Source organism: Accipiter gentilis, chromosome 17 (assembly GCF_929443795.1).
Source record: "Accipiter gentilis chromosome 17, bAccGen1.1, whole genome shotgun sequence".
Taxonomy (NCBI): Eukaryota; Metazoa; Chordata; class Aves; order Accipitriformes; family Accipitridae; genus Astur; species Astur gentilis.
In genome coordinates, this window is record NC_064896.1 from 19,970,845 (window position 1) to 19,997,633 (window position 26,789).

At 38.4% G+C, this 26,789-nt stretch overlaps 1 protein-coding gene across 6 annotated transcripts in view; it reads left to right on the forward strand.

The window, feature by feature from the left end:
• BMAL1 (basic helix-loop-helix ARNT like 1) overlaps window positions 1-26,789 on the forward strand; it is a 52,798-nt gene that overhangs the window by 4,834 nt on the left and 21,175 nt on the right. For 2 of the 6 annotated variants that reach the window (XM_049821302.1, XM_049821298.1), the window contains exons 2-6: window positions 21,108-21,231; window positions 21,977-22,124; window positions 25,188-25,208; window positions 26,274-26,312; window positions 26,654-26,695. In XM_049821302.1, coding sequence (XP_049677259.1) covers window positions 21,985-22,124; window positions 25,188-25,208; window positions 26,274-26,312; window positions 26,654-26,695 — 242 coding nt within the window. In that variant the 5' untranslated portion in view covers window positions 21,108-21,231; window positions 21,977-21,984. The other 4 variants (XM_049821296.1, XM_049821297.1, XM_049821301.1 and 1 more) reach the window with 3 other exon arrangements.

Consider the following 26,789-nt stretch of genomic DNA (forward strand, 5'->3'; position numbering starts at 1 on the left):
GTATTTTCCTTGCAAATGTTAGTAGGCTCTATTTTCCACAGGTACAAGGCAATTTAGTGGCACCTTGTGTAAAGGAAGCAACAAACATATTGCTAAATCCTTAACGGTCCTTACTTGGTGTGGCTGTGATGGAAATACATCTTGCAATGTGCAGTTGCTGTAACTCTGGGAAGGATATGTCTGGCAATTCCTAAGCGGTGTGTATTGGCATCATCATGTCTCTCAAATCGCTTTAATAGGAAGGCATTTCATAGTAAGTCATATATGCTTATTCAGTTGCAGCTGTTTGCCTTAATTCCTTTCTATGTCAGCTAAAAATAAGTTAGTGGAATCCCTGTATTTTAAAGATTGGATGTGGGCTTGATACAAGACTACTCAGAAGACTCTAAAGTTAGTCTTACCTGTTTGGGATTGATGTAGCTTTTGGAGGGAGAATGAAATAAGACTATCAGAGAACTCGGGAATTAGTATTATTCTTGATCTGAAGTTCTTTTTATCTTGGAAACTTCCTGAAAGTGGCTTTGCCTTTTCTAGTTTGTCTAACAAAAAAAAGGACAAGATCAGAAAGACTTTGGTAGAAATTGCTAAATAATGCTGTACTGCAGAATATTAATGGAGTGAAGTGAGAAGGAAAAGTTACTTCCTAGAAAAAACAGGAGAAACTAAAACTAATACGCTTTTATTGTAACTTTTTTAGAAGAATGTTTTTTCTGTCTTTAAAACTATTGGTTTTCTAGTTTCCTTGAACTGGTTTGTTTGGGTTTTTTCATGACTTGTTATAAATGGATTTCTCTTTGTCATCTATGGATTTTTCTTGGAGTGTTATGAAATTTATGACTTCTATTCCAATTTGAAGCAAAACTATAAAAAGTAATAAATCTTTTATCCTCTGTGTTGCATGTATGCATTGTAGTTGTGTTGAGAGTGACAGCAAAATGGCTTTGGTTAGAGTTATACTTTTATTTTTACCCTTCACTCAAGGACCTCTGATAACTGTGTTATAAATCCCCCTGATATTTTGCCTTTATGCTGCAGTTTGGCTAGATGAAATTAATTCAATGAGAGTCAGTATTAATGCTGTGCTGTCAACATACTTGAGAATATTTTTGTGTTATACTTGGGATATGGCCCAAATTCATAAATCCAGAAATTTACTTAAGTTTGACCTTAGAAGGCTCTGGTATCTAGATATTTTTTTTTTCTTAATGATCTGATAAAGCCTCAGAATGTTAGGCAAACTTGCTGTCTTAGATTAACATTATACTATAGTTTTAATCTGTAGCCAGTTTACTATGGTTTTGTGAGTTTTGAAAAGGCATCATCACCTTAATTTTTAAAATCTAAGTGGAGTTTTATGATGTTAGATGCTGTCAAAAACTTGTATTTACAGACCTTTTATTTCAATTAACAGTTTTTACATAGTTTTTAATTTCTAGGGATCCTATGTGAAATTTGGAAGTTTGAAATGATATATGTTACAACCCTTCATTCTCACAGTGCCATTTTTAGTGAAAAACCATGTGTGAAGAGAAGTATGCTTGTACCCTAGAAGTTGTGCATTAGCTTGGAAGTTTTTTATTACAAATAGTGTTGTTTCTTCCTTACTTTTTTTAGAGTTTCTCCTAATTCTTGTATTTGAAAATATTCTGCTGCAATGACCAAACTAGCCTCTAAATATTACAGTTTATTTTAGAAACCTGTCAAGTCAGTTCAGTGGTTTCTTACAGGGACTTGCCACATAAAAACTTTAGAGTTGCTGGAAGTGCTCGCTAATAGTTAAATAATAATCTGTTTGAAATGTTGTCAAATTCTTGCTATGCACTTTGAAGTTATTTGTATTTTAGAAATACAAGGCCAGCAATTGGATATTCCTATTCTTAATAGGAAGAGAGAAATAAAAGCAATGAGTTTATGCAAGTTTGGGTTTATGCTGGAATTTTCTGTTTCACCTCTGTTAGAAATGCTTTTATATAAACATTTTTTTCCCACATCCGAGACATGTGCAACTTGGTGAGCCTGTCTGGCCGGAGAACAGTCTGAAGAAAGATGTTTTTTTCCCTATTATAGCATTTAAAAATCTAGTTCAGTCTGTTTAAGATATCCCAGCTGGCAATAGAGAGTCTTCAATTACTGTACTTGGCATTATGTGTTGAATGAAGTAATTCCTATCCTAATTTATCTGCCTTGACCATGAGACTCTTCCATAGCAAATGCCTGCTTTATTTTCTTAGCTGGAGTAGCTCTTTGTTCGTTCTACTGTAATGTTTTTGTCATCATCAAGAATAAGATGGGGGTGGGAGGGGAATAGGGCTGTTGGAGAAACTAGTGTTTCTATGTTCCCGTTCGCAGTAGAGATTATCAACTAACCAGCTCGGAGCAAATTTTAACAATTGTATATGGCTGTGGCCACCATGCAAGTTTTCTGACTGTGTCCTTTATATATAATGTTCCTCCCAAGAATTCTAGTTTGACCGATGAATTTTTGCAGACTTTCAAGCGCCTGTGTGGGAAATCCCACCTTTTTTTCCCCCAGAGACTGATTGGAGATTACTCAGTCCACTGATACCATACATCTTGTGGCTTCATAAAGATTTCTGCTTTTGTTGGGTAGGAAACGGCACAACTCATGAAATGAGTAGTTCTGAAGGAGAGGCGGGAGAGGCAGTAAGTGTGAAGAGCGCTGTTTTAAATGTTACACTGCAACCTTGACATGGAAGAAGAGGATTTATGGCCGAATATGTTTGGATTAAGCTGTGTTGGGTCATTTCTTTCATAAATCTACATAAAAATTTGATTAAAAAATTGGTTTTGATACTGATACCCAGAAGACAGAAAAATAAGCAACTTTTTACTTTCATCTCTGGAGCTGTACAGTGGAGCTTTTCACTATTTATTGTGCTGTTTTTTTAAAACTGTTTTTCATAACAAGAAAGAAGTAACTCGGCTAGACCTCTGACTCTTTTCCCTTTCCCCTGACTGGCCTATGTGCTTCTGAGTTTCCAGATGAACAAATATAGAAGTGTTTCAGATATGCAAATCTCCGAGGAGTTCATTCGCCACGGTCACCTGACTCTACCGGAGGTGAACACTTACACATCCAAGTTGTTGTCAAACTGATAATTTATCTAAAAATGGCAGACACCCAGCAATGTCTCCAGTTAGGCTTGCCAGGAAATCTGGAGGAAATGGAATATAGGAAAGAGACTGATAGGAAGAAGATTTTCTTTTCCACCAAGACAATCCATCATTTGGACTTCGGTCCACTAATTGTGCACACCTCTGCTCCCTATTTGGAAGGGGAGCTGCCTCTTTAAAAAAAAATAATATCTTGAATTGCTGTTTAAGAATTATTCTCTAACTTGGCATAAATCTCATCTTGCTGTCAGTTTGTCCACATATTGTTTTCTGGAAGCAAAACTCTCTAAAACCTACTTGGGCCTCGCTTTAGAGAAATACTGGCACCTTAGCTTGTTCTTGATGTTCTTGTCAAATAGCCATTCAGGAGAATTGTCCTTGTGTTCAGTGACATGACAATCTGTTTTCTGTATGGCTGTGATGTATGCTTTTAAAAAAGATTTACTAAAACTTTTGAACTTTATTTGGAATATAAATGGAAAGGAAGAAAAGGTTTAAGTCAGCAGATAACAGGAGAATCTGTGCCTTCTACTTAAAATGAATTCATGACTTTTTTTTCCCTAGAGCATGTGAACACTAGTACGGACCAAATAGTTGCACATCTCAGGAAAAGGCAGGACAAAAAACCCTTCCATGTAACAGAAAAGCGAGGAAAAAGTGCCTATTGGTATCTCATTACAGCATTGTAGCATATTGATGATCTTTTGTCTGTTGGTGAACTTACCATTATTCAACCTTACAAGACTTTTGAGGTTCCTTTAAATGCACAAGTTAGTCTAGAAGAGTTCCAGGTGCTTTTTAGGCAAAATTAATGTGCCCTTTAGAACAGGATTTGCTCAGGCAAGTAGTTAAGCCTCCGTGGATTCATTCACAGTGTGCTGTAAAACTTGTGTAATCTACTTCCTTTGGCATGGCTTTCAGATGCATACTTATTTTTTGAAAAAAACGTCAGTCATCTGACTTGTTGTCTAGTTTTAGGATATTTCTGTGGCTTGCTAGATCCCCGTATTCCTAAACATACTGGAATGATGGTGTCCCTTGACAAACCTGGAAGAGTACTGGTTTCTGTTATTTCTAATGAAACCTATTTTTCCATTTTTCTGCTTAATTTTGTTTGGTGACTTTGGAAAACCTGGTAACTGGTCTCTTAACCGGTCTCTGCCTTTATTTACACACCAAAAAAAAAAATAAATAAAAAAATAAAATTATTCCCCCCCCCCTTAAAGTTGCCTGTGTGGCTTTTTGTTATCCTTTCGTCTCAGTTCTGCGAGTGCTCTGTTAGCTTTTTTTGGTGTGTGTATTTTGTGATGGTGATCTTTTGGAATGATGCTGTGTTGGCAGCCAGGTCAGAGAATATCGGTGTAAGTCCTCAGGTTTGTCTATAGGAGCGGCTGGTGAGTGGATTTCAGAGACTTTCAGGAGCAGGAAAAGGAACTTCCATGGCCTTCCAACACCTGGAAGAATCTTGATGGACTAGTAGGTTTTGACTTGAAGAATAAGTTTTAGGGATAAATACAGTTAACTTTAATTGCCCGTTCTAGCAAACTTCGTTCTGTGTTGTGGTGAAGGTCCATAGTTTTCCACCTTCAGATACAACACAGCATATCCCCTTTAACTCCTCCCTATGATGTAATTTGGCTGAGACTTTGGCAACAGCATGTAAGCTTCTCTTCAATCATTCTTTATGGTGTAGTTCTGTATTTTCCATGCATCCTTCCAAAAGTGTACTCATCAGAATCATTTCCACGTGTGAGCTAATCATTGCCTTCCACTCTTAAAAGGGGTGATCAGTTAGTTCCTGCTGGTTTCCTGTATTGCTGTGCTCTGCTTATCTTGATAGTATTCACATTCCTACTTCTCAGTCTGTAAACATCAGTCATCTCAGTACAATTATATTTTGATGTTTTTATGTGCCACTCTAATATAGAACAATGTTTCTTAAACCTAACTTACCTGGATGTTGAGTAGCGTTCATACGGGTTCTTCTTGACTGTGCTCCTATGTATTGGAGATAAATTTAACTTTGGCGTGGATAGAAGAGCCTTCTATAAAAGGAGTAAATTTATTCAAAATGGCAGCTCACTAACAAAATAAATACCACTTTCCAGACTGTTTCTTGAATACTTCTATTACACTGGAGTTTTTGTAGGCTTATTCTTGCTGTAATATCCCTATAGAAATTAACCCATGTGTTCTTATGTTCAGGTGTGCATTTGCTAGGTAAGTTGTATGTATGCTTACTGTTGAGCTCATCATCTCTCCCCCTACTTTGTACAATGCTGGTACTTGTTTGACTCCCTGAATCACCTTACCGTGATCTACTCAGGCTTGTAGCTTTTGTAAAAATTTTTTTTTGGCAGGATTAGTTTTAATCTATTTTGGATCTCCGAACAGTTCACTGTGGGGTTAGGTAAGCATCCGTGCTGTATGGGAGTACACACCTGAAAGATGAAGCTAGGAGATCAACAGCTCTTGTGATCACAATTCAGTTGCAAATCTAAACGTTTAACCCTTTATAACTTCTCAACTGATTAAAAAAAAAAAGGGTAAGAATTCTGTCACATGAATGTCCCAAAGAGAGGTCTGTGCTGCACTGTAAAAATCCACATATACCTATATTAAATAAAATAGCTAACTGATTCATACAGTTATTGTTTGTGATCTAAGCAAGGATTAGTCAGTAGCATTGTTTCTGGCAATTTCCATGTGGCTTTGTCCCTGATGTTAACGCTAGTTAGGATCTGTATCAATTACATGATGGCAGAAGAGACTCTTACTGGTGAGAGAGCCAAGTGGTGCAGGTTGGTCTATTTAGTTATCACTCCAACAGTCTATGTTGCTTGATAAGATCTTGCTTAAGAAATATATATGCCATTTCTAACTAGCTGCCAAATAGTCGTATCTGTGTATCACACTTAAGGTGAAGGTTTGAAGTGACTGAGGGTGGAAGGACTTTACTGACTGGCAGTTCCCAGTGCAGCGTTACGGAGAGGTAGACAAATGAATTTTTGCCTTGGTAAACAAGGGTATCAAGCTGCAGTCAAAGGTAGTTTGATCTATGTATGATGTTAATTATGTCATAACTTTAATACTTTCTTGGACTTCATAAAGTCTTTATAGAAAAATGAAGAGTTCAAGGAATGAACTGTGTTTTGCAAACATAATCTTAGAGCATGAGATCAAAGAAATGCAACTAAACTTAGTTGAAGGAGGGAAAAGCAATTCACTGGATTCATCCTGCAGTTAATGGCCTGATAAGGTTACCTGGTAGAATAAAATGAATGAGGTTTAGTAGCTGGTAGGTGACCTACTCAAATTCAGACTAGAAAAGTTTTAAACAAGAGGAACTAAGCTTTGGAACAGAAAAGGTGGGAGGAGGGCAATAGGTTCTTGCAACATACCAGTTCATCCAGGATATCTTTCTAAAATAAACTTTGGCCTGAATTACAGCATATCAGTTTGTTGTATAAAATAGTAGATGAGGTTGCCTCCTATTGCAGAGGAGATCAGAATACATGATCGTACAAGGGAACAAATCTGAATGAACCTGCTATTGGTATTAAGATAAAACTAACATACTTATCTCTGTGCTACTACGTGCTTGAGTAGAAGGAAGCTGAAGGGCATACAGCTTTAACTGGTCTGCGAAGGAGAGGGAGCCAGGCCAGAAAGACTTGTAGCAGAGAGGAGGGGACCATCCATAAAGACTCTTGCAACCGTTCTTCAAGATAAAAGGTTAAAAATACTACTGGGGATTCTCGTATTGTTATTCCGTAAGGCATAGATAAAATGTAATAATATCTAAGAGTTTTGTTCAGCAATACTAAAAAGCTAAGCAAACCTTGCTGCTTGTCTTTAATCTTACTAATTAAAGGGAGCAGAATACAACACTTCTCTATTTTGAAATAAGACTATCAAGTTTCAATACCAATGATTTGTATAAGAACACAATTTCAAGTGCTGATAATTGATGGAGGCAAAAGGAGGAGAAAAGCCTGATGAGTTGATATTCATATTCAGGAAAACAAAGATGTAGTGATTTAACATGAAGATAATGAAAGGACATTTATATTTGCTAGTTAAGTTACTCAAGGTAAATATTTTCTGTTTAGTCAGTTACTTCAGAATTTATTAAATATAAACTTAAGCTTGTACCTCTAGGGACAAAGAATAAATTCAGCACACATGGAAGAGGAGACAGAACCTGTGAAGACAGCTGAAGGGGCTTTAGCAGATATCCTTAAAAAATATTTCAGTTGAGCACCAGATGAGTGACTGAGCCAAAAACACATACAAAAAGGGTATGTATTTCTATTAAAGTCAGGGCAAAATAGTGCATGAGACTCTAGATCATGTTCTGAAGTGAACATTGCCAAAAAATAGGACTCTGAAAAAAGCCAGAAATATTTATATCTAGTGATTAGTATATGATCCCCTGAAATATGAGATTCTTTTCTATTCTATTCTAAGCCTGTTTGTCTGGTTGGGATTTTCCCCATGTGTTATCAGTAACAGTTTCCCTACTTTGCTGGCTCCTTTGGCCTCTTTAAAAGAGAATTGAGAGCTCTACCTGATGATTTGAAATTTAATTTCATGCTGTAGGCAAGACTTCAGGTGAGCGGAGAACTGTGTGTATTAACTGAAGTGCTTAGCAAGGGGAAGGATGGGACTGCTGTTCTCAGTGTTTGAGTGGTTTGTGCCTACTGAGTTTTACATGGTTCTCTGCTCAGTGCTATTGTTTCTAGGTGCTGCATAGGAATTTAGTTGTTTAAACTGGGTTTGAAATTCCACTTACGAAAGCAGATACCTAACATATAAATCTTGTTTCCTATATTAAACTATTTTTTCTGAGAAGCTAAGGTTTTACATTTGCCTTGCTAAACTCGGTATAATGTATACTGACTCAATTTAAATCTTCCACCTAGGGTTAAGTGATGTTATGGTGATAACTGCAGGTTAGTTGACTTAAACCAGAGGTAACCTAGAAAGGTTTTCTGAGGATGTTGTATACTTTACACTTTCACTATGGGTATTCCATGTATGTCATACCTGTAAGTAGAAGTTTTCTCTGAATACTTAGAAATTGACATAATGTTCTTTTGCTAATACAGAAGGAAGGTAAGAGTGGCTGCTGCATGCCATAACGAAGACCTGTTTCCTGTAGAGTCTTGTGTCCCGCAGTGGCTGCGAGTGGCTGCCTGGTGAAGAGGAAGATTAGGGCAAGCAGGTGTCCTCTGATACTGGCCCACAGTTATTTTCAGCTCAGGGACTTCACAAGCCAGATGTGGTAGTAACCCTCAGCAGAATTCCTTTCTGTGAACTGGTCCTACCTCTCTCTTTGGAAACCACATGAACTTCTAGCATTCCTGTTATTTGGTAGAGAGTGTCTACAGCCTACCACCTCGTGTGAAGAGCTGTGTTGTTTTCACCTTTTCAGCCAAGCTTTGTTTGATGTCCCTGTGATATTTGATGTTTTTGTAGACCTTGGTCCTGTCAGTTTTCTAAGTTGAAGAGTACTAGCTTACTTCATTGTTCCTTATCCGGAAGTCATTGCCTGTCTTGTTCCACTAAGTGAAACTAGAAAGTTTTCCATTTTCTAATAAATTTAATTGCTGTGGATTTGTTGGATTATAACCAAGTCGTCCTCCGTACTGTTCAGGAACTGTAAATAATTATGAGCATTTGTAAGTGGTAACTAAGGGACTGCATTATTAATATTTGGCACAAGCCCGCTACTTGCGGAAATAAGATCATCTAAACCTACTTAAACTTTTTGTGGAGGAATGTGAACTGTCTAGTGATCCTTCCTAGGTCCTTGGGGATCGGAGTGCGTAGGTCGTGGAATGTTCTCTTTTGGACTAAAACAATGGGTTGGAAAAACTTCTGCTTGCAACTGTTACTCAGATGTCTCCTTGCTCTTTATTGCATCCCCTCTTCATTTGGAGGAAGAGTGGGGTGTTGCATGGGTGGGTCTTTGATGCAAGCAAATCAGTCATAAAAAAAAAAATAAAGAATGCAGCCTTCAGTTTTACAAGAGTCCTTCTGTGGTGTGTGTGGCTGTGTTTCGTTGGGGTTTTTTTCCTAAACAAGTTTTCTTTCTCTTTTGCCCGTGTTTGGTGTTGGCAGGGTTCTTTTAATATGTGCTTTTTTTTTTGTTTTGGGGTTGTGTTTTTTTTTTTTGTGGATGACACACTGTTCTTCTCCACTTGCTGTGTTTTCTTTCTTTTTTTCTTTTTTTTTTTTTGTGGTAACAGTTGAGATGTCTGCATGGCATAAGGACCCTATTAAGTGAATTGCTGGTGTTTCCTGATCATTCCTCTGCATTTATTAAGGGCTGTCATGCTTTGGTAATGTAAGTCTTTGTTCTAAATACAACAGCAATTTTAAAACACTTTTTCAGTTTCAGTTGTAACGTGAAGGTACACATTCAAACTTGTCAGTTGATTTAAATTAGAAATCATAGATTTAAAAGCCTGTCTGGAAAAATGCAAGTCTGAGGCTTGCATCCAGATGTGTCTCTGGCAGCTGAATGTCACAGGTTTAGAAATTTGGTGGTTCTCATCATTAGCATTAATGTATGCACAAAAAAGCACAAAAGGGGAGTATGTTTTATCAGCCATTTCTGTAAAAGGTTTTCCTTTTGCTGTAGGCCTTTCTCAAGAAAATGAAGTGTATACTCCCACCGAAGCAATGAATACAGAGTGGATAGGAATGTTCCTCTACTGTGCCTATATATTCATAACTTGTCATTCACAAAAGAACAAACTCCTGAGCAGAGAAAAATGTCACAGTGCAGGTACGGATCAGTAGAAAGGTTTCACCACACTTTGCCGTGCTCAAACCATGTGGGGATTTGCATGTTGAAAACCAATCCTGCTGGAGTGCTGTGAATAAGCTGGAAGTGCAGTTACAGGATGTAACGGGGGTATTTTAACCACTTACTGCTGTTGAAAGGGTGAGTTCTGCCCCTTCCCATCTTTGGGTATGTCTCGCTCCCTTGCTTTGTGCTGGTTCTGGGTATCATCTGACCTTTCAGTAAGATGGCTGAGTTTGCTAACCCCCCAGAAGACTGTGCTTTCTGTCAAGTTATTATTATTCTGCCTGATGAGCAGATGGATTCGGCACACTGCGCAGACAGGCTCTGGGGACTGTATGAAGTCTGTGCTAGAAAGGAAATCTGAGGGAAGGGTGACAAGGAAGAGAAGAAAAAAGGGAGTGAAGCCATCCATTTGATGGCACTAGGATGTTATGTCAGCTGTTCTGTGGAACTTTGCTGTGTGGTTTTCAACAGTATCTCATGCTTATCCTGAGCTAGATAAATACAACTTTTTTCAAGCCATATAGCTGTTACCGAGGTACTTACCACTCTGGACATGAATGTGAAAGACAGGAAGTATTCTGCATGGTTTCTCCCTAAATTATCATTTGATTTGCTCCACCAGGTCTTGCTCTGAATGGTCTGATTTACAAAGTCTTAGAAGCAAGAATTTCATAGATACTGGCGTTAGGAAAGTGTACATTGTAGGGTATTTGGGGCACACCTTGGAGATGCGTCACATGGCACAGTTTATCCAAGTAAGAGAGAAGGAAACATAAAAAGTAGCCAGCGCTGCGGCAGAAGATGCCTAGAGTATGTCACTCATGCATTCAGTATACAGTATGGTGACACATCTAACTTTACTTTTAATGTCCTGTTAAAGGACTTCTTTTAGTTGTCATTTTGGTTTCACAGTCACTTGAAGCTGGTGCAAGTATGATGTGAGACTGGAAGAAGCTGTCCTGCAGTCATGTGTGCCTGGTCCCGTTGCAGTACTAAGCACCGCTGTTGGTTGTGTGCTGAATGGGTAGTCTTCAGCTATAGCAATTCTGCTCATAATGCACTGTATCAATATTAGTGCTGCCCTAGGGGGGTGCTGGGAACTTGCCCTACTTCTCAGTGTTTGCTCTTGCTGCGGTTCCTAACTGCTTTATGTGAACCTCTCTGAAGAGCAGAGTATTGGATAATGCCACAGTATGAGCTGTCATAACTCTGAAATGCTGCCTTTCTCAGTGTTAGCAGCACGTCGCTCATTTAAAAAACAGGATTTCAGTAATGGGGGAAGTTATTATTTCTGAAGCATTAAACAAGACTGAATGGCATGCGTATCTTTTTTTGATGTTTGTGTCTTTGCATGTTTTACAGAAAACATGCAAGTGCTAAATTGTCGAAGTGTCTCAGTTTTCACTAGTCTGATTTGGATTTAACTGGCAAATAGTGTGACTTCAGGAAACCAAACTGCTGACCTATTTATGTTAGTGTTTATTATTGCTCCACATATCAAAGGGACTCTGGATGCAGAGACAGGTGGCTGAGGCTATTTGCATGATTGTGTGTGTGGAGGGGTTATTTTCTTAAAACTGGAAATTTGTAAATAATTTCAAGTTGTAAATTTCTCCATTTCCATATGTAAACTTTGTTGACACATACAGTAGCTATGCCATCATTGTATGTTCTTCTGCAGCTTTTTTCTGCAGCTTTTTTTTTTTAGCAGACTACCTACTCATATAGTTAACAAAAAGCTGTGATGCCTTCCTATCCAAAAGCCAATGGTATAGTGGGAGAACAAAAATTAAGTTGAGCCTCTAATATAGTACTGAGATAGTCTGAAGGAAGAAATACTGATGTTCATATGGATGTGATGCATATGTGTTTGACAGCTGATTTTGTGTCAAGTCCAAAACGGCTTTTAAGAAACCAGTGGGGAAAAATGAACCTGTCAGGGATATGTGTGCTAGAGGAAACAGTAGAGAGGCAGCTGGGTGGGGAATACCCCAGCTTGGTTCCAGGCAAGCTGAGAATATCTTCCTTTTCCCAAGGCTTACTTTAGGATCAAGGGGAAACTGGCAGCCTCTTGGCTTTTCTTTGTCAGGCTGGCAGAGTGCTGAGAGCAGGGATGGCTTCTTCCAGCCAGGGATGGAATTTAGCAGGACCGGAGGGAGTGTTGCAAAAGCTGGAAATGAAAGTATAAGGTATAAATACAACCACCTGTGTCCACACTCCTTTGTGTGATATTTTTGCCCTTATTGTTTCTATGCTTTGTTCTTGAAGATACAAAGTCTTTAGTTGTAGTTTGTTTGGCAATAGATCTCTGAATGAAAGGTCTCACACATGCCAAATGCATTTGGGTTTGTTGCAGTAATAATGCAACTAGAAAACAGAATCAACTGTATGTCCAACAATATTTGGACCAGGCGATTCAACCGAAAGGAAAATGCAGGAAACTACGTTTGTCACCTTAATAAATGCACTTCAGAGACTAAAAGAAGTGTGTAGTGGTTCAACCTATTAAACTGAAAAATGTGTAACATCCCTGAATACATAAACTCTAAAAGTCAAGTGAGGAAATATTACTTAGGTAATATTAGTCATGCCAGAGCTTGAATGTATTGTCTAGTTTTGGTGCCTACAATGCTCTAGTATGAGGAGGCGAGAAGAAAATGAAAACTTGACAAAAGAACAGAAGGATTTGGTGACTGGAAGCTGGGGTAACTAATGGAGTACTAAAATAGTGCTTTACCAGTGAGAAGAGTGGATTGAGTTAAAGCTTGTTCTCACTTGAAATCTTTTAAATCAAGACATCCTACTGCAAGTTATATTAAAGCACAAGCAGTAGTTATAAGCTTGAGGAAGAAATCCTAGAATGGGTTCTGCGGTGTGCCAAATCACTGATCAGACTGGGTAAGTATTAGAGTGTGATCTGACATACAGCTTCTACCTTTGAAGTAAATGAGGAGGTGTTTTGCTAGACTGGTATTTCATATAGATACCTTTTAGAAGACACATTTCTTAGAATGTGAGAGGATTTTGCCTTTGCCATTGAAAGACAGCTTTGGAGATCATGAACTACAGGAAGAATATTTGCCAAATTGTTGGCTACAAGAGCTTTGCTTAGGTACAGTAAAGAAATTGAATTTGCCCACAGCATATCACAGTCATAATAATACTTACAATGAACAGTTAGGCTTTGGGACATTTATTCATAAGCTCTAAATTAGAAGATGCATATTTAACTGCATGAAACTTAACCTGTTCAGTTTGGGTAATCGAAAGGTTAAGATATCCTTAAAACTTGTATCTAAAGCATCTGTCCATTATAAACTAGTGCTCATATTTAGGAGTCAGATGAAATCTTGAAACAGAAAGCTGCATCTTTTGGGCTGCAAATGCAAAAGGTAGGCATTCCCAGCTGTGAGTTAAAGATGCATGGATTTGTAAATTCCCACTGTTCATGTAAACATGAGGAGTGAGTTAAGTAGCTTACCTACTTGTTACCTTTTATGCTTCTCCTGCTCTGGAAATGTCAGTCCAGGTTCTGTACAGTCCTCTAAGGGAGTAATTTCTAATTTTCTAAAAATTTTTGCTTTGAAGTTGACTCTACAGTGCAGCACAAGATAAGACATCTTATTTTGTTGACAGATCAGGAGCAATGTGTACAACTTGGGAGGCTTCACAGAACCACTGCCTCCTCAATTGAGAGGGTTTTGTTGTTTGTGGTTTGGGGTTTTTTTTTTTCCTTTTTGTTTTTGTTGTGGGTTTTTTCAAGGTTTCTGATCAAAGCATGCTGGAAGTACATAAGCTACTAAAGAAGTCAACAACAACTTTGGTTAGGTTTTTACTTAAAGCGTATTAATGCTGGATAGTACACGTGATTTATACACGATAGGATGGATTTCCCTCTGTTTTTCATACTCCCCCTCGCTTCCTCCACCCGCCCTCTGAATCCTTTGGAAGTCTTAGGATTGACGAACAAGGATTGCCTTCAGTGGTTGTGAAACAGTACCTCCTTCACATGTTGGAGGCTGGACCTGGCTTGGAAGCTCAGTTTGAGAATTTTACCTAAGTTTGTATTTCAGTAATTGAAGGAGTAGATTTTTTTTGGTGGTTGTTGATTTTTACTTTAACTGTGTATGAGTCTGTCATTATTAAAAGAATAACTGATTTTGGTGTTAAATGAGTAGAATTAGATGTCTGGCCCAAAGCACTTGAAATTTCTGTTGTCTATTAATTTTATATCTTCCCACCCTCCCCAATGTGGAAAATATAATACTTTGTTCCTTCCCACACATGCACAAAGTCTTCTGAAGGATTGGAATAAATGAATATTAAATACTACATCTCAACATAGATTTTGTGAACTTACTTTACCAGCATTTAACATTGGTGGACCCCATTTTTGATGTGAAATATAATTCTTTTTGTTCTATAACTTGCAGTACAGAAGTTCTGGGGTGCTGTGCTGAACAAAATGTCAGTAGTGTTGTCTTAAAGTAAGTTGGTTTGGTTTGTGGGGTTTGTTTGTTTTTTAAATAATTAAAAACCAATATTGAGCTCAGTCCTTTTCCTACAAGCAGCTTTTCTCAGAATAACTGATTTTTATTCCATTTCAGTTGTATCCATTTCCAGTGAAATCAAACTGGATGTTTTTAATCAGCAGGACCTGTTGAAATAAGGCATCCAAAGGCATGAAGGAGTGTGCTAATTGAGAGTGGATCTTGCATTGATAGTTATACCTGGATGTAATTCTCAGTGTAATTTTTCCTATTCTTTGTAGGGGATCCACTGTTATCTTAGAGAATTTGTATGACGGCTATACTTTTTTGGAGAAGCCTCCTGAAAATATCCATCATCTTGACATTTGAGATGAAATCTGAAAATATTTTTCTAGCATACTTGTGGGGATCTCGGTGTGTCTGTATAATGTCATAAGGCACCCAGTAAAATGTTTGCACAGCTCTGAGGCAGAGTTTGCTGATTCCTGCTCTAACTAGTGACAACTGAACTAGTTGCTCTTGTTCTGGCCATTGTGGCTGAGCTTAGGAATTACTTGAGCACTGATATACCCAGCATCTAGTGATGTGAGGACCAGTACTTACTTGTTGCTTCCAGAGGCCTGTAGAGAGGCTATAGTTTGCTTCATGTGTATGTAACAGCCTTGTTTGGTAGGTGTGCTGCAGAAATCCCTTGAAATCTGGTCTTCCAAGAAAGGCTAGTCCATTTTGTTTTCTGTGTGGAAGCGGTTTTTGGAAGCCTAAGGAGTGCACGTACTGAAGGATTGATGGTTGAAGTAGGCCAAGTTCCTTTGGTAAAAGCAGCACGTTAGTACTGATTTCCAAGAGTGAGCATCACCACCTTTTCACAAGGGCTTGATTAGTTTCTTTGTGATGTTTCCTTTTGATGGCTGCCCAAAATGAAATATCCAAACAGACTAACATAAGCTTGCTTCAAAGAATAAGAGCTCAAAGAGTCTAATCTTGGCTGGCAAGAAGCTTATGCTAGATCAAGCTTTCAATAATGATTGCAAACTAGCAAGCTTTGTTGAAACACTCCGCTAGCTGGGATTCCCTGAATAGGTAAAAGAGGCAAATGGTCTTGAGATAGGAAAGGAAATGAAATCTCTTGTGTCTGAGGGTCAGCCGGTTAGTCAGGGTGCTGCTCCTGATGATGATAGTCTCCAGACCCAGTGACTGTTCTGTAGAATTGTATGCTAGACTTTTAGCTATATCACTAGAGGTATGTACCAGTCCCCTACTAGGGAGGGAAATACTTCATCCATAGCACAGACAGACCCTTTTCAGTCTAAACACGTTTGATTCCTGGAAGAGGTATGGGTTGCCTTTGGTTTTGTTCCAGTTTTCATTTTCTGCTGTGCAGATGGTCCATATCGCCATCCGTAAGGCCTTCCCACGGGGCTTGCACCAGCCTTGAAGCAAACATTTACCTGCTTCACTGAGAGAAGAACATGAGCAAGGATTTTGTGGGGTTGTTAAATCTGTTTGGTTCTCTTTCAAGAACCAGCCTCTTTTCCTTTCTTTCCATGCTGTCTGAAGCTTCATACTCAGATGCAGACAATACAAAACAGGGAGGAGTGACCGGTACACCACACGGGTGTGCTACCCATCAGAGGGATCTCGACAGGCCAGAAGAAAGGGTTGACAAGAACCTTATGAAGTTCAGCAAAGCGAAATGCCAGGTCCTACACCTGGAGAGGAAAAACCCCATGACCCAGTACAGACTAGGGCTGGCCAGCTACAAAACACCTTGGCAGAAAAGATCCTGGGGGTCCGTGGGCCAGCAGTGGTGCCCTAGCGGCAGAGGTGGCCAGCAGCCTCCTGGATTGCGTTTGGAGTAGCGTTGCCAGAGGCCGAGGGAAGTGATCCTTCCCGTTTACTGAGCGCTGGTGAGACACTTCTGTGTTCCTGCGTCTAGTTCTGACCTCCCCAGTGCAAGAGAAAGTTATTTTAGTTACCACTTCTTCTTGGTTTTGGAGCAACAGTAGCTGGAAGTAAAAGTTTTAAGTACTTCCCCTTTTAGGCAAGGAGAGATGGGATCTGAGGCCCCTCTTGAACTGGAAGTCTAAGTGCTCTATGAACAACACAAAATTCAGAATGTTGTCGTGTGGCTCCGTTACCTCTATGACAGTCTGGAAAACTCCTGTGAGGTGATGCCATAATATGACTCATTCTGTCTTTTCTCAGAGACGTTACTGATGAACAGACTTGTTTTCGGTAGGGGAGTGCATGCGGACAGTATATCGATCTATTCAGAAACTGCTTTTACATTAACTTCCTAGAGCTGAAAGAGATGTTCTTTGCGCGTGTGGAGTTTTCCTTATGTTTATTGGAGACCCTTTCCCCCCATGCCAAAATGATTCATCATGTAGCTTTGTGGCTGGTTTAAATTCATGGGCTGCTTTCCCTCCAGCCTGCTACTTTTTCCTAAGGAAAGATGGGGAGCAGCTGTTGGAACAGTAAGTCGCTGGAGCAGCTGAAGGCTGTGCCTCTGCTTTCCACAGAGCAGGGGATACTCGTGCCCTGTTGCGAGCGGCTGGGCAGCAGCAGCTGCTAACGTGAGAGGCGCAGGAGGCTGCTGGATCCCTGCTGCTCTGTGTGCGCCTCTGGTTAAGGACGAGGTTGGAACGTGAGCTACCGATGGCACTGAGAGCTTGGCTCGGGAAGAGTTCCAAAACTCAGATGTGGAGTCTAGGCTGCCAGGGGTTGGTGAACGTGCTGATGAGTGAGTGGTAAAGGGATGACCTCAACGAGCAAACCAGGGTAAAATCACTTCTTTGCTCCAGAGGGTGCGGTGAGATGCATCTGCATGTGAGAGGAAGCCGCAGGGCTTTTTATCTTCTGGGAGTACAGAGTGTTCTTGCAAATAATAGTAGGGAGTTCAAGGAACACAAATGTGCCATTAAAACAAAACAGTATCAATATATCAGGTAAATATGAAGTATTCTGACAGCTGCTGCCTGACTACTGAAGGAAAAGGAAAACACCACTGCTTTAGTTCAAAGATGTTCCTTTGATTCCTACCGAGTATTTCATAATAAAGATTCTGACGTAGGAAGTGCTTGTTACTTGCAGCAGCCATGCCCGTGTGTGCCAGTCTGCATCTTGAAATCATCCTAGGGCTGCTTGCTGTCCTTGTGGTGCTGAGCAGAAATCTCCCACCGTTACTACGTGTGTGCACATCTGGAGTATACACGCATTTACAACACCTCTCGAAGAAATACAGATAGTGAAGACAAATAGTCCTATTCTTGTGTTTTACTAGTTCGCACTGTGACAGTGAGTTTTGGAGATGGAATACTGCTCTGAAAGGAAGCAGATGATTTCCTTTTTGTAGCTGTTTTTTGGTTCAGTCATTACGCATAGGGACAATGAGTATCTTTTCAATTACTTCTTAAGGAAACCACACCACAGTTTTCCTCTGCCATTGTGAAAGAGTGCTTTTAAGATATGAGACACTTGTGATTCACAAAGTTATGAACTGTGTTACTTTTAGAATAAATATATATGTATGTTGGGGATGGTTGACTCTTGCCTAGGGGTGACTGAAACTGGTGGTGCTTGTGTAAAGAGGTCTTGACTCCTGGATGGGTGCTTGGCAGACGTAGTTGACCTACTTTAGCTCTGACCTTGATTTGCTCAGAGGTGTTTATGTACTCATGATCAGCTTTGCTGCATGATTAAGCTAGTCACGTGTCACCTAACTTTTTTTTAAGGGATGAACAGTAAGATTTGTTTTTACTGTCTCATTAGCCTTGTTACAGGGGGTTGGAGGAAGATTGAATGCAAGGGAGGGGAGTCCTGAAGGAAATAGTCCCAAACAGGCTGTGGAGAGGCAGTGTCATGCAATACAATGACAAAATATCATCTGATTCTCATCTACGGGAGAATTTAACCAGGAAGTGGACTACATGGCATTTTTTCAAGTAGATCCTTGGAGTGCTCTGGCCAACAGGCTGGGCATCATAAATGGAAGATTTGAACTTTGCTTATATATATGGGTAACTTTTGTGTTCCATATCATAGAGGATTTTTTTGAGCCATTGAACAACTAGCAGCTGGGAGCTGAAAAGATAGTAATATATTCAATTTTTTCAGAATTTTAACAGAGCCTTGCAACAAAACATTTCTCTGAAGTGTTCACTGTTTATTATAGTGGGGCATGCTGATTTTTGCTCTGATCATCGGGTTGACATTTTCTTAACTTTAAACCTCATTTCGAGAGACACGCGTTATTCTTAACTCCTATAATGCTAAAATGTAGGACTGTGGTTGTTAGAACTGGGTTGAGCATTTGGGACATGGTAGAGAAAAGGCTGACTTGAAAAGAAATTGAGAATTCTGTAATTCTTTTTTATGTAATTTTGTTCTGCCTTAGTGGTCAAGACACTTAAATAGCTGCTTTGAAACTATCAAATATAGGCACTTGGTTATAATTTAAAATAGCAGCTCAGTTGAATGGACACTTGATTTCAAGATTTTTTTTTCCTGTAAAACTGCTTTGAAATTTTTGTTTTGAGATGAACAACAAAGCAATTTTTTTTTTTTGTTTTGCATTAAAGCACAACAGTGACTTGTGCAGTGTTCTGATGATTAAGCTAAAGTGCTGACTGTTGCAGGCATTCTTAAAGGGAAAGGACTGTGTTAAACTTACAAACCTTTCTTTCCCCTTTTTTCTTTTTTAATTCCAGCTCATCCCAACCTTCTGTCTGAGGTCATCATAAGTGGTCCATGAAATTACATTAAGCAGTAAAATGTGAGCTCAACAAGTATGCTCACATATAGAGGTGTTCAGGAACTTTTGAAAGTTAGTTGTCACTTGGGCCAGAAGTTTTAGAAACTACTTCTTTCTAGTATGTGCATTATACAGTGCTTGGGTTTTATATTGGGTTCCAAGATTGAATCATGGATGCACGGTAATTGGACAGTGTAAAAGGAGGCATTGTAAGTAGTTTGATGTGACAGTACTTTTAGCACTGGATTCATAGGGCTTAGCCACAGGCCACACTAAGTTTAGCTATAACTAACTTCTGCATGTCAACTGAGGTTGAAAATAATGGTTTTGGATCTGACCCAAGCACAGAGAAATGGTTGGTGACTGTGGTTTAACTGGTGGCTTGTAAATTAAGCTGCAGTAATCTCATAAACCACAGTAATATAATGGAGTTTATAGTTGTTGGACTATTTAGAGTAAGAGAGACAAAGCAGACAACTAGGAAAAGGCTGATACATGAAGAAGGTAAGGCCTGATCCACAAGTAACTGTATTGGTGTGAATGAAAGCCTTATTAAATAAACTATGGCTGTGGATTCAATGGCAATTTATGATTTGACTTAAATTTGTACTGATTTAGGTTTTGTCAGTGACCTTTTGGTGTCAGCTGGCCTCTTAACTTGCCTTTACCAGTCTGTACACCCACTCACAAGTACCCGACTCCTTTTTTCGTTTTTGAGAAAGGACCACAGAGAAGTTGTTGGGTGAGATGGATGATGAGCCCTCAGCAGCAGCTTAGAAGCTCTGCTTCTAGAACAATGATCCTCTGTTCAAAAATTGGTGGTATTAAGGCAGTGACTTGCCTGACCTTAAATTTAAGAGCTGTGATGCTGACTGTTTTTACTGTAAAAGGACCAGCAATTTAGATAAAGTTCTGAAATAAATTCTGGATTTGCTATTCTGGCAGAGCTGAAGAAAACAATACCATTGACTTTGGATTTTGTAAGGTTTCTGTTGGCTTATAACTCTTAACATATCTGTAGACATGATTCAGTAGAATCAGTTATAATGTGGTCGTGTTGGCAGAATACTGGTTGTTTGACTTGCAAACTTCTGAGAGTGTCATGGGAGGTTGCTCATCTGTGTAATTGGGAAGTTCTGCTGTCATCACAGGTTGGAAAGGCAGTCAGGATGTTCACAGATGCATTAACCAGAAAACAGTGTATCCAGAAGACTTTCATGTTTTTCTGCAAGAGGCAGACTTAGAACCGTTTTTAAGTCTTGCATATTAAGTTTTGCTGAAAAACCTGTGACAGAAATCTGGAGGTGAAGGACATCCACCTGCAGACCAGCCACTAAGTTTACGGTGTAGTTGGGAGACACAGTTGAGGACTTGAGTTATAGTATGGGAGTGGATTTTATTTAAAACTTGAAGGCTGCAGAATAGAACAATGTTTAAGACCCTTTTCTTTGAACATGCCAGTTGCTGTTACAAGGGAAAATAAAATAGCAAGCCAAGCCCAAACTGTCTTGCTGCTATGGCCACCTTAAAAGTGAGGCAGCCAGGAGTGAAGGGGTAAATCTGTCTTTTGCACTGTAACAGCAGTTGGACTCGTTCTGGTAGCATCTGACAACAAATGGGTTCAGATCTGATCGGTTTGTAAGTGGAGGGGGTTTATGCAAAGATCAAAGAAGGACAAGCAGAGCCCGAAAGGAGGTGATGCTGAAGAGATTTCTTCTGTTCCAAAGCTTGGTCCATTGGAGATGCACATCCCAACATCTAACTCTTTTGATGATGGACAAGGAAATTAAAAATCGATTCTTGAGGAGAAAATATCTATTTGCTGTTGTAAACTGTGTCTAAAACGATTGTTTAAAACAAACTTGTTTTGAAAGTGTTTTTTAAGCTTGCTGGTTTTCTTTCCATTCAGGTTTTTGAAAGTACTTGACTAACAGAATATGAGGCATGGAAGAGTTTTAAGGTGATCAGCTGCTTCAGGCTGAGCATCATCAACTTTCCCCAGGGGGATCTAGGCTTCCAAGACAGGCTTTCAGGTAAAAACTCTTTTGTTTCACAGTTGATGTGATTTAGTAATGAATAAACTTTTCACAGGGTTTCTTCCAACAATATAATTATTCGCAGTCTAGAGGATTAAAATTTGGATGTTTTGGATGAAAAAGCTAATTAGATTCGGTTTTGTACCTTTAACTAGTCGTCTTAGACCACCATTGGATTATTAGTTTTTTATTTGTGGGGTCTGCTGTGGTAGATGTGTTTAACCTGGTTTTCTAGGGAAATCTTCTGAATTCTGTTCCATGAAATTCAGTGGAATTAGAACTCTCAAAGCTTATGAACTTTGATAATATGATCTTCAAATGGAGAGACACACTAAAACTAGTGTTCCCAGTCAGCAAAAGACAGGTAGAACTTATCCTTTATTTATGTGTTAGGTAGAAGCAGTTGGCTGGCCAGTTAAAATAAGAGTAAACCTGGTTTAGTGAAAGATCATGCTGATGATTCTTTAAAAACAATTGTATTAAGTAATGTGTTTTGAGAATGGTCATGGTTTGGCTTTCGATATTCAATACACTAGTAAATGAAGAGCAGAAATTGCCTATTATCTGTTTCACAGCAAAAGGAAATAATAGAATTGTGATTTTTGCAGTTTTTAAGCGTACTAAGTTTAAGACTTGTTGTTTTGGTTAAAAATATGTAAGTTTCTGCTTCTATTAATGCAGTGAGGTTTTGTTGTATGGTTGGTTGGTTGGTTTTTGTTTGTTTTTTTTTCCCTAATGTTAGACAATCCAATGGCAGACCAAAGGATGGACATATCTTCTACAATTAGTGACTTTATGTCACCAGACCCTGCTGACTTGATCTCCAGTTCCCTTAGCACTTCAGGAATGGATTGTAATAGGAAAAGAAAGGGAAGCTCCACTGATTATCAGTAAGTTACATTTCTCTTGATTTAACACTGTTAAAAAGAAGTTGTAACATAATAATACAGTGGGGGAGACGACAGAAATATTTATAGCCGTTTTTAAATAACCTTTTCTTGACAACCTGTCATAAAGGTTTTAATAAAGAAAAAAGCTACTATGTACTAACAGGAAAGTTCATGATTTAATAATAAAAATAAAGCCTTCATCTCAGTGCAGCTAGAATTGAGGGCTATCAGATGGGGTGAGGCTGAGGAAAGAAACCTTTGGCTGATGAAGGGGGGGGGGGGGAACTAATACTGATGAAATGTACAGTGTGAAGGTTTATTGTATTGACCGTTTACGTAGGAAATAGAACGTCTGACTAGCAGGAGGGAAGATAATAAATTCATTAAAAAGCAGAAGCAAAACTGGGACTAGTTCCTTTTCTTCACCTATTTTTTTGCCTTTTTAGTCACTTCCTATCAGTTCACTGCCAGCCTTTGCCTAATGAAGCTATTTTGGTCTCCCAGTTGAATGTGAATCTGAATAGTGTCTGGTTTGAGGCAGTAGATCTGCCTTCTCTTTAATCAACTGATTTAGTCTTGTATTGGTCCTCGACTGTAGGCTGTTATTCCTGACAAAATAAAAACTTGGTTTCTTTTGAATCAGTGGTAGAATGTGGTTTTGTTTCAAGAAAGCTGCTTCTCTTTAAGGGAAGCTTGCTAATAACAGTGCTGAGAAGCATCGTCCAAACCATAGCTTCTCTCTTGGGGCAGGTATTTGAAATAGAAAGAAATCACACCAGCTCTGCTTTAGAATAGTGAAGGTCGTAATAAAGTTTGCCAAATTTCCAGATGTATGTTTTCTGTAGTAGGTACACCAAGACCAACCTACTTACTCTAAGTCACTGTGCAAACCTTGTATGTATTGTAACTTTACAAATTCTAGCTGAGGGCAACTTGTGAATGGGTCCCATCTGTTATTAATATAGCTACGTAGTCCGTTTTTATGTAACTTAGTACAAATTTTATCATTGTTGGCCTTTGGATTGCTGGCAGCTCTCTTTACAGGGAGGGGTAGAATTTTTAATCCATGCTGAACAAGACAATTAAGAATTAGGTTCCCTGTGCATAGGACTTCTTTTTAGGAGAACTTATGCGCAAAACTTCAAGTACTGTTTAAAGGCCACAAACATACTGCATACATACCTTCTCTAATATGCATTTAGTCTTCCTGAAAAGTACATGACTCCCTCTGGTTGAATTGACTACTACAAAATTCAGTGAACAGCCTCAATCTCACCAACTTCCTCTTCTCTAGAAAGGATTTCTCCATCTTTATTCTTCTGGGTAGGAAGCATTGCTCAAGTCCTCTTTTCCAAAAGACAGCTTGCTCTTGTAAGTTATAATTCTGCCCTTTAGGTTGTGTGTGCATTTTTTTAAATATGTGAAAACACTGTTTCCTTGAATCCTAAGTAAAATAAGTTTACAACAGCTGTCATCATACCACAGTTCATCTTGTGTGGCAAAGGAAATGGTGGCTAATAAATATTCCTGTTACTTCAAAATAGAACTTAAGGTAGACTTCCTTGATCCCTCCTTCTATACGTATGTAGTGGTAAATGTTCAGAAATGCTATTGTTCAGCTTTTGCTGCCTGTTAACAATTTATTTTTTTTACATAAATTGTCCGAGTGTCAAGTTTCATGCTTCATTTACCGGTGAAGTCAGGGAATAAGGAAGGCAGAACCTGACTGTTTAGTGTGGTTCTTCGTTCACCTCTGAAGTACAAGCAAGCATATTGATCGGCTGTGCTTTCAGCTCTCCACACCAGCTTCTTTTCAATTCTTTTTCCTGCCGCTCCCTGAAAATTACTGTCCAACTTATTGTTGTCACATCAGTAAAGGTTGTCTGTTCTCCACTACTGTTTTAGTCAAATGCTGGAATCCAAGACTTCGTGCACAGGTCTATAAACAGTTAATCTCTTTTCTTGGGAGAAGTGTTTTCAACTGAAATAATATATGATAAGAAAACAGACTATACTGAAGCATTTGTAACTTACCTTGTACCTCTCCTAGGTTTTGCTTTTTGGGTTTTTCTAAGGCTAAAATAAATTTTGTCACAACAAGCATCCTGTAGGTAAAAGTGGCATCACAAGTGGAAAACTGATGCCTCATTTCTGTTTCTAAGTCCTGTTCTAGACCTGTATGCTATTTCTTTGTGAGCATCAGAAGTGCTTTGAGCCATTGACTAAGACAGTAACTCAAATGTGCAAATTGAGAGATGAAGAAAACCTTTAGCATTATTCTAAAATTATTCTTCTAAAAACTAATCACAAAGATAATTGATTTAAAAGTGCAATGAATATTGTATGAAAGTCTACTATGTTTGTTTTTAAGAAGGCTAATGTCCAATGTTGAACAGGAATAACTAGTATGTTAATGGCTACTATGAGAAGATTTTTCATAAGAGTTTTATAAAACAGCCTCTTAACAGGTTAAAGCTCAGTGGTATTTCAGATCACTTTACAGTCTTGAAGTGACACCAGCAGTTAGCTTGCATATAGAAATTCTGTTTAATTTCCTTATAAAGTCTGTACAAAGTTCAGAATTAGGACTTTAATACTGACTAAAAGAAAATGTTCATCTGTCCTGCTGGGCAGACTCAAAACCTGAGAAACTTGGGGGTTTTTTTGTTATTATTATTATTTTATTTCTGGCCTTAGAGTCCTCCGAAATCCCATTTATCTAATTACGAGGGCAACGCACATGTAGCACAGATCTTTCGTTTCTGAAGACAAAACAGTATCTCAGTGATTTGCATAATATAATTTAGGTTAGTTGTTTTACTAGTGTTTCCCATTAAGTGTAATGAACTACGCTATCTTTTCTTAAAAAGCAGAATTATTCTTTCAGAAAGTAGATGAATTTGAACAAGCTTGTTTCCTTAGAATATGTTCACTGCTATTGTCTTTTCATTATGCTTTTCATTTCAAATAGGATATAAAATAGCTTGAGAATGTCAAGAGAAAATGTAAGACATTATTCTTATTTCCGATATGTGGTGTACTTCTATTTTTCTTTCTTTTCAGGCTCGATGGCTTTCCTTTTGAGTAAGTATAAATATTTTAATAAATGGTTTCACTTGAAAAAGATGCCCTGTGTTTTTCCTTGTCTTTCCCTCACCATTTACTTAAAAATTTGCAGGGAAAAATTAAACCAGAATAAGCCAGACTTAGGAGTGTCCATTCAAGCACAGTTGTACAGAGATAGATATATAGATATATAAAGATCTCTTGATCTCTCCCCCCCCCCCCCCCCCCAAATTCTCTTCCTGATTCTTTTGTCTAACTGCTATAGTCTTAGGCGTTCAACTTTTTTTACCAGATACAGCTATGAAAACTTATGCTTTCCTCTCCTTATTTCTATACATATGGTTACAATATCAAAATGTAATAAGGAGGCTCCTTTTTATTCTTCACGCCTCCTTCCTTCCTTTTTTTTTTTTTCACGTTGAGACAAAAACAAGCCATGTATCTACACTGAAAGTTGTATGAATTTGAAATGTGCCTGGTTAGTTCCACACAGTCTCTCATTCTGTGTGTGCATTTGGCTTTCTCCAATAGTTCTTTGGTCTAGATTATTACCATCTCCTACCCCAAAGTCAAGTACTGTAAGGCAAGCTAAAGTGTAGAACACACAGGCATCTGCATAAAGTAAATCAGGGCAGTTTGTGAATTTTATGTTAGGCACTTTGATAACTGCCTCTGGTTGAAATTTTAACTATACTAAATGCAAGTTAGTAGCCCTATTTCTGATGAAGGCGTGAAAAATATCTGCTTTGATATGTTCTTTTTTTTTTTTTTTGGCCCCTCTAGTTAACTGAAAAACATTTTTATGACAGATGATATCTTTGAACTGCAGCATGTTTTACTGTCAAACACATCAAACTGTGCCATATTGTTAGCTCCAAAGGAGAGACAACTAATTTAAGAAAATGTTTTAATATTACAAAAACCACACAACTTCTTTAGTCCTTCCAGGTTCTCAGTTTTATATTTTTGTTTTTATGATTTAAAGATGACAGCAGTACTTTATTCTAATTTTATGATAGTTTGTTAACAATTTTGCTAATCCTGCTTTATTTATGATATATTGCTTTTATTCTGTTTCTGCAGGGAAGGTATGGATACAGATAAAGATGACCAACATGGAAGGTACTACTGATACAGTCACTAAAATGATAGTTCCACAGTACTGACTTAGGATCCTGTGTGTAGATACCTGTTTTCGGTGTTACTGTGGTCATGTGTCCCAAATTGTTTCTTTGCTAGCACAAAGGATTAAGATTGTTGAAATAAGTAAAACAGACAAACAAAAAACCCCAACACTTTGAGCCACAATATTATAAATAATTATCTTTTCTGAAGAAAGGTTAAATAAATATTCAAATTTTTTAAAATCTGATTTTAATAAGGATCAGTAGGTATATAAGATGCATTAAAAGAATTGGGTTTAGTGTTTTTAACACTAACTTTGTGATATCATTTGTCAACAGATTGGAATATACAGACCAACAAGGCAGAATAAAAAATGCAAGGTAATACTCTAAACAAGTATCTTGAAAAGAATTATATCTTGCATTTTGCCATATGAAATATTTGCATGTGTTTCTTATCTGGAAAATAATTTTT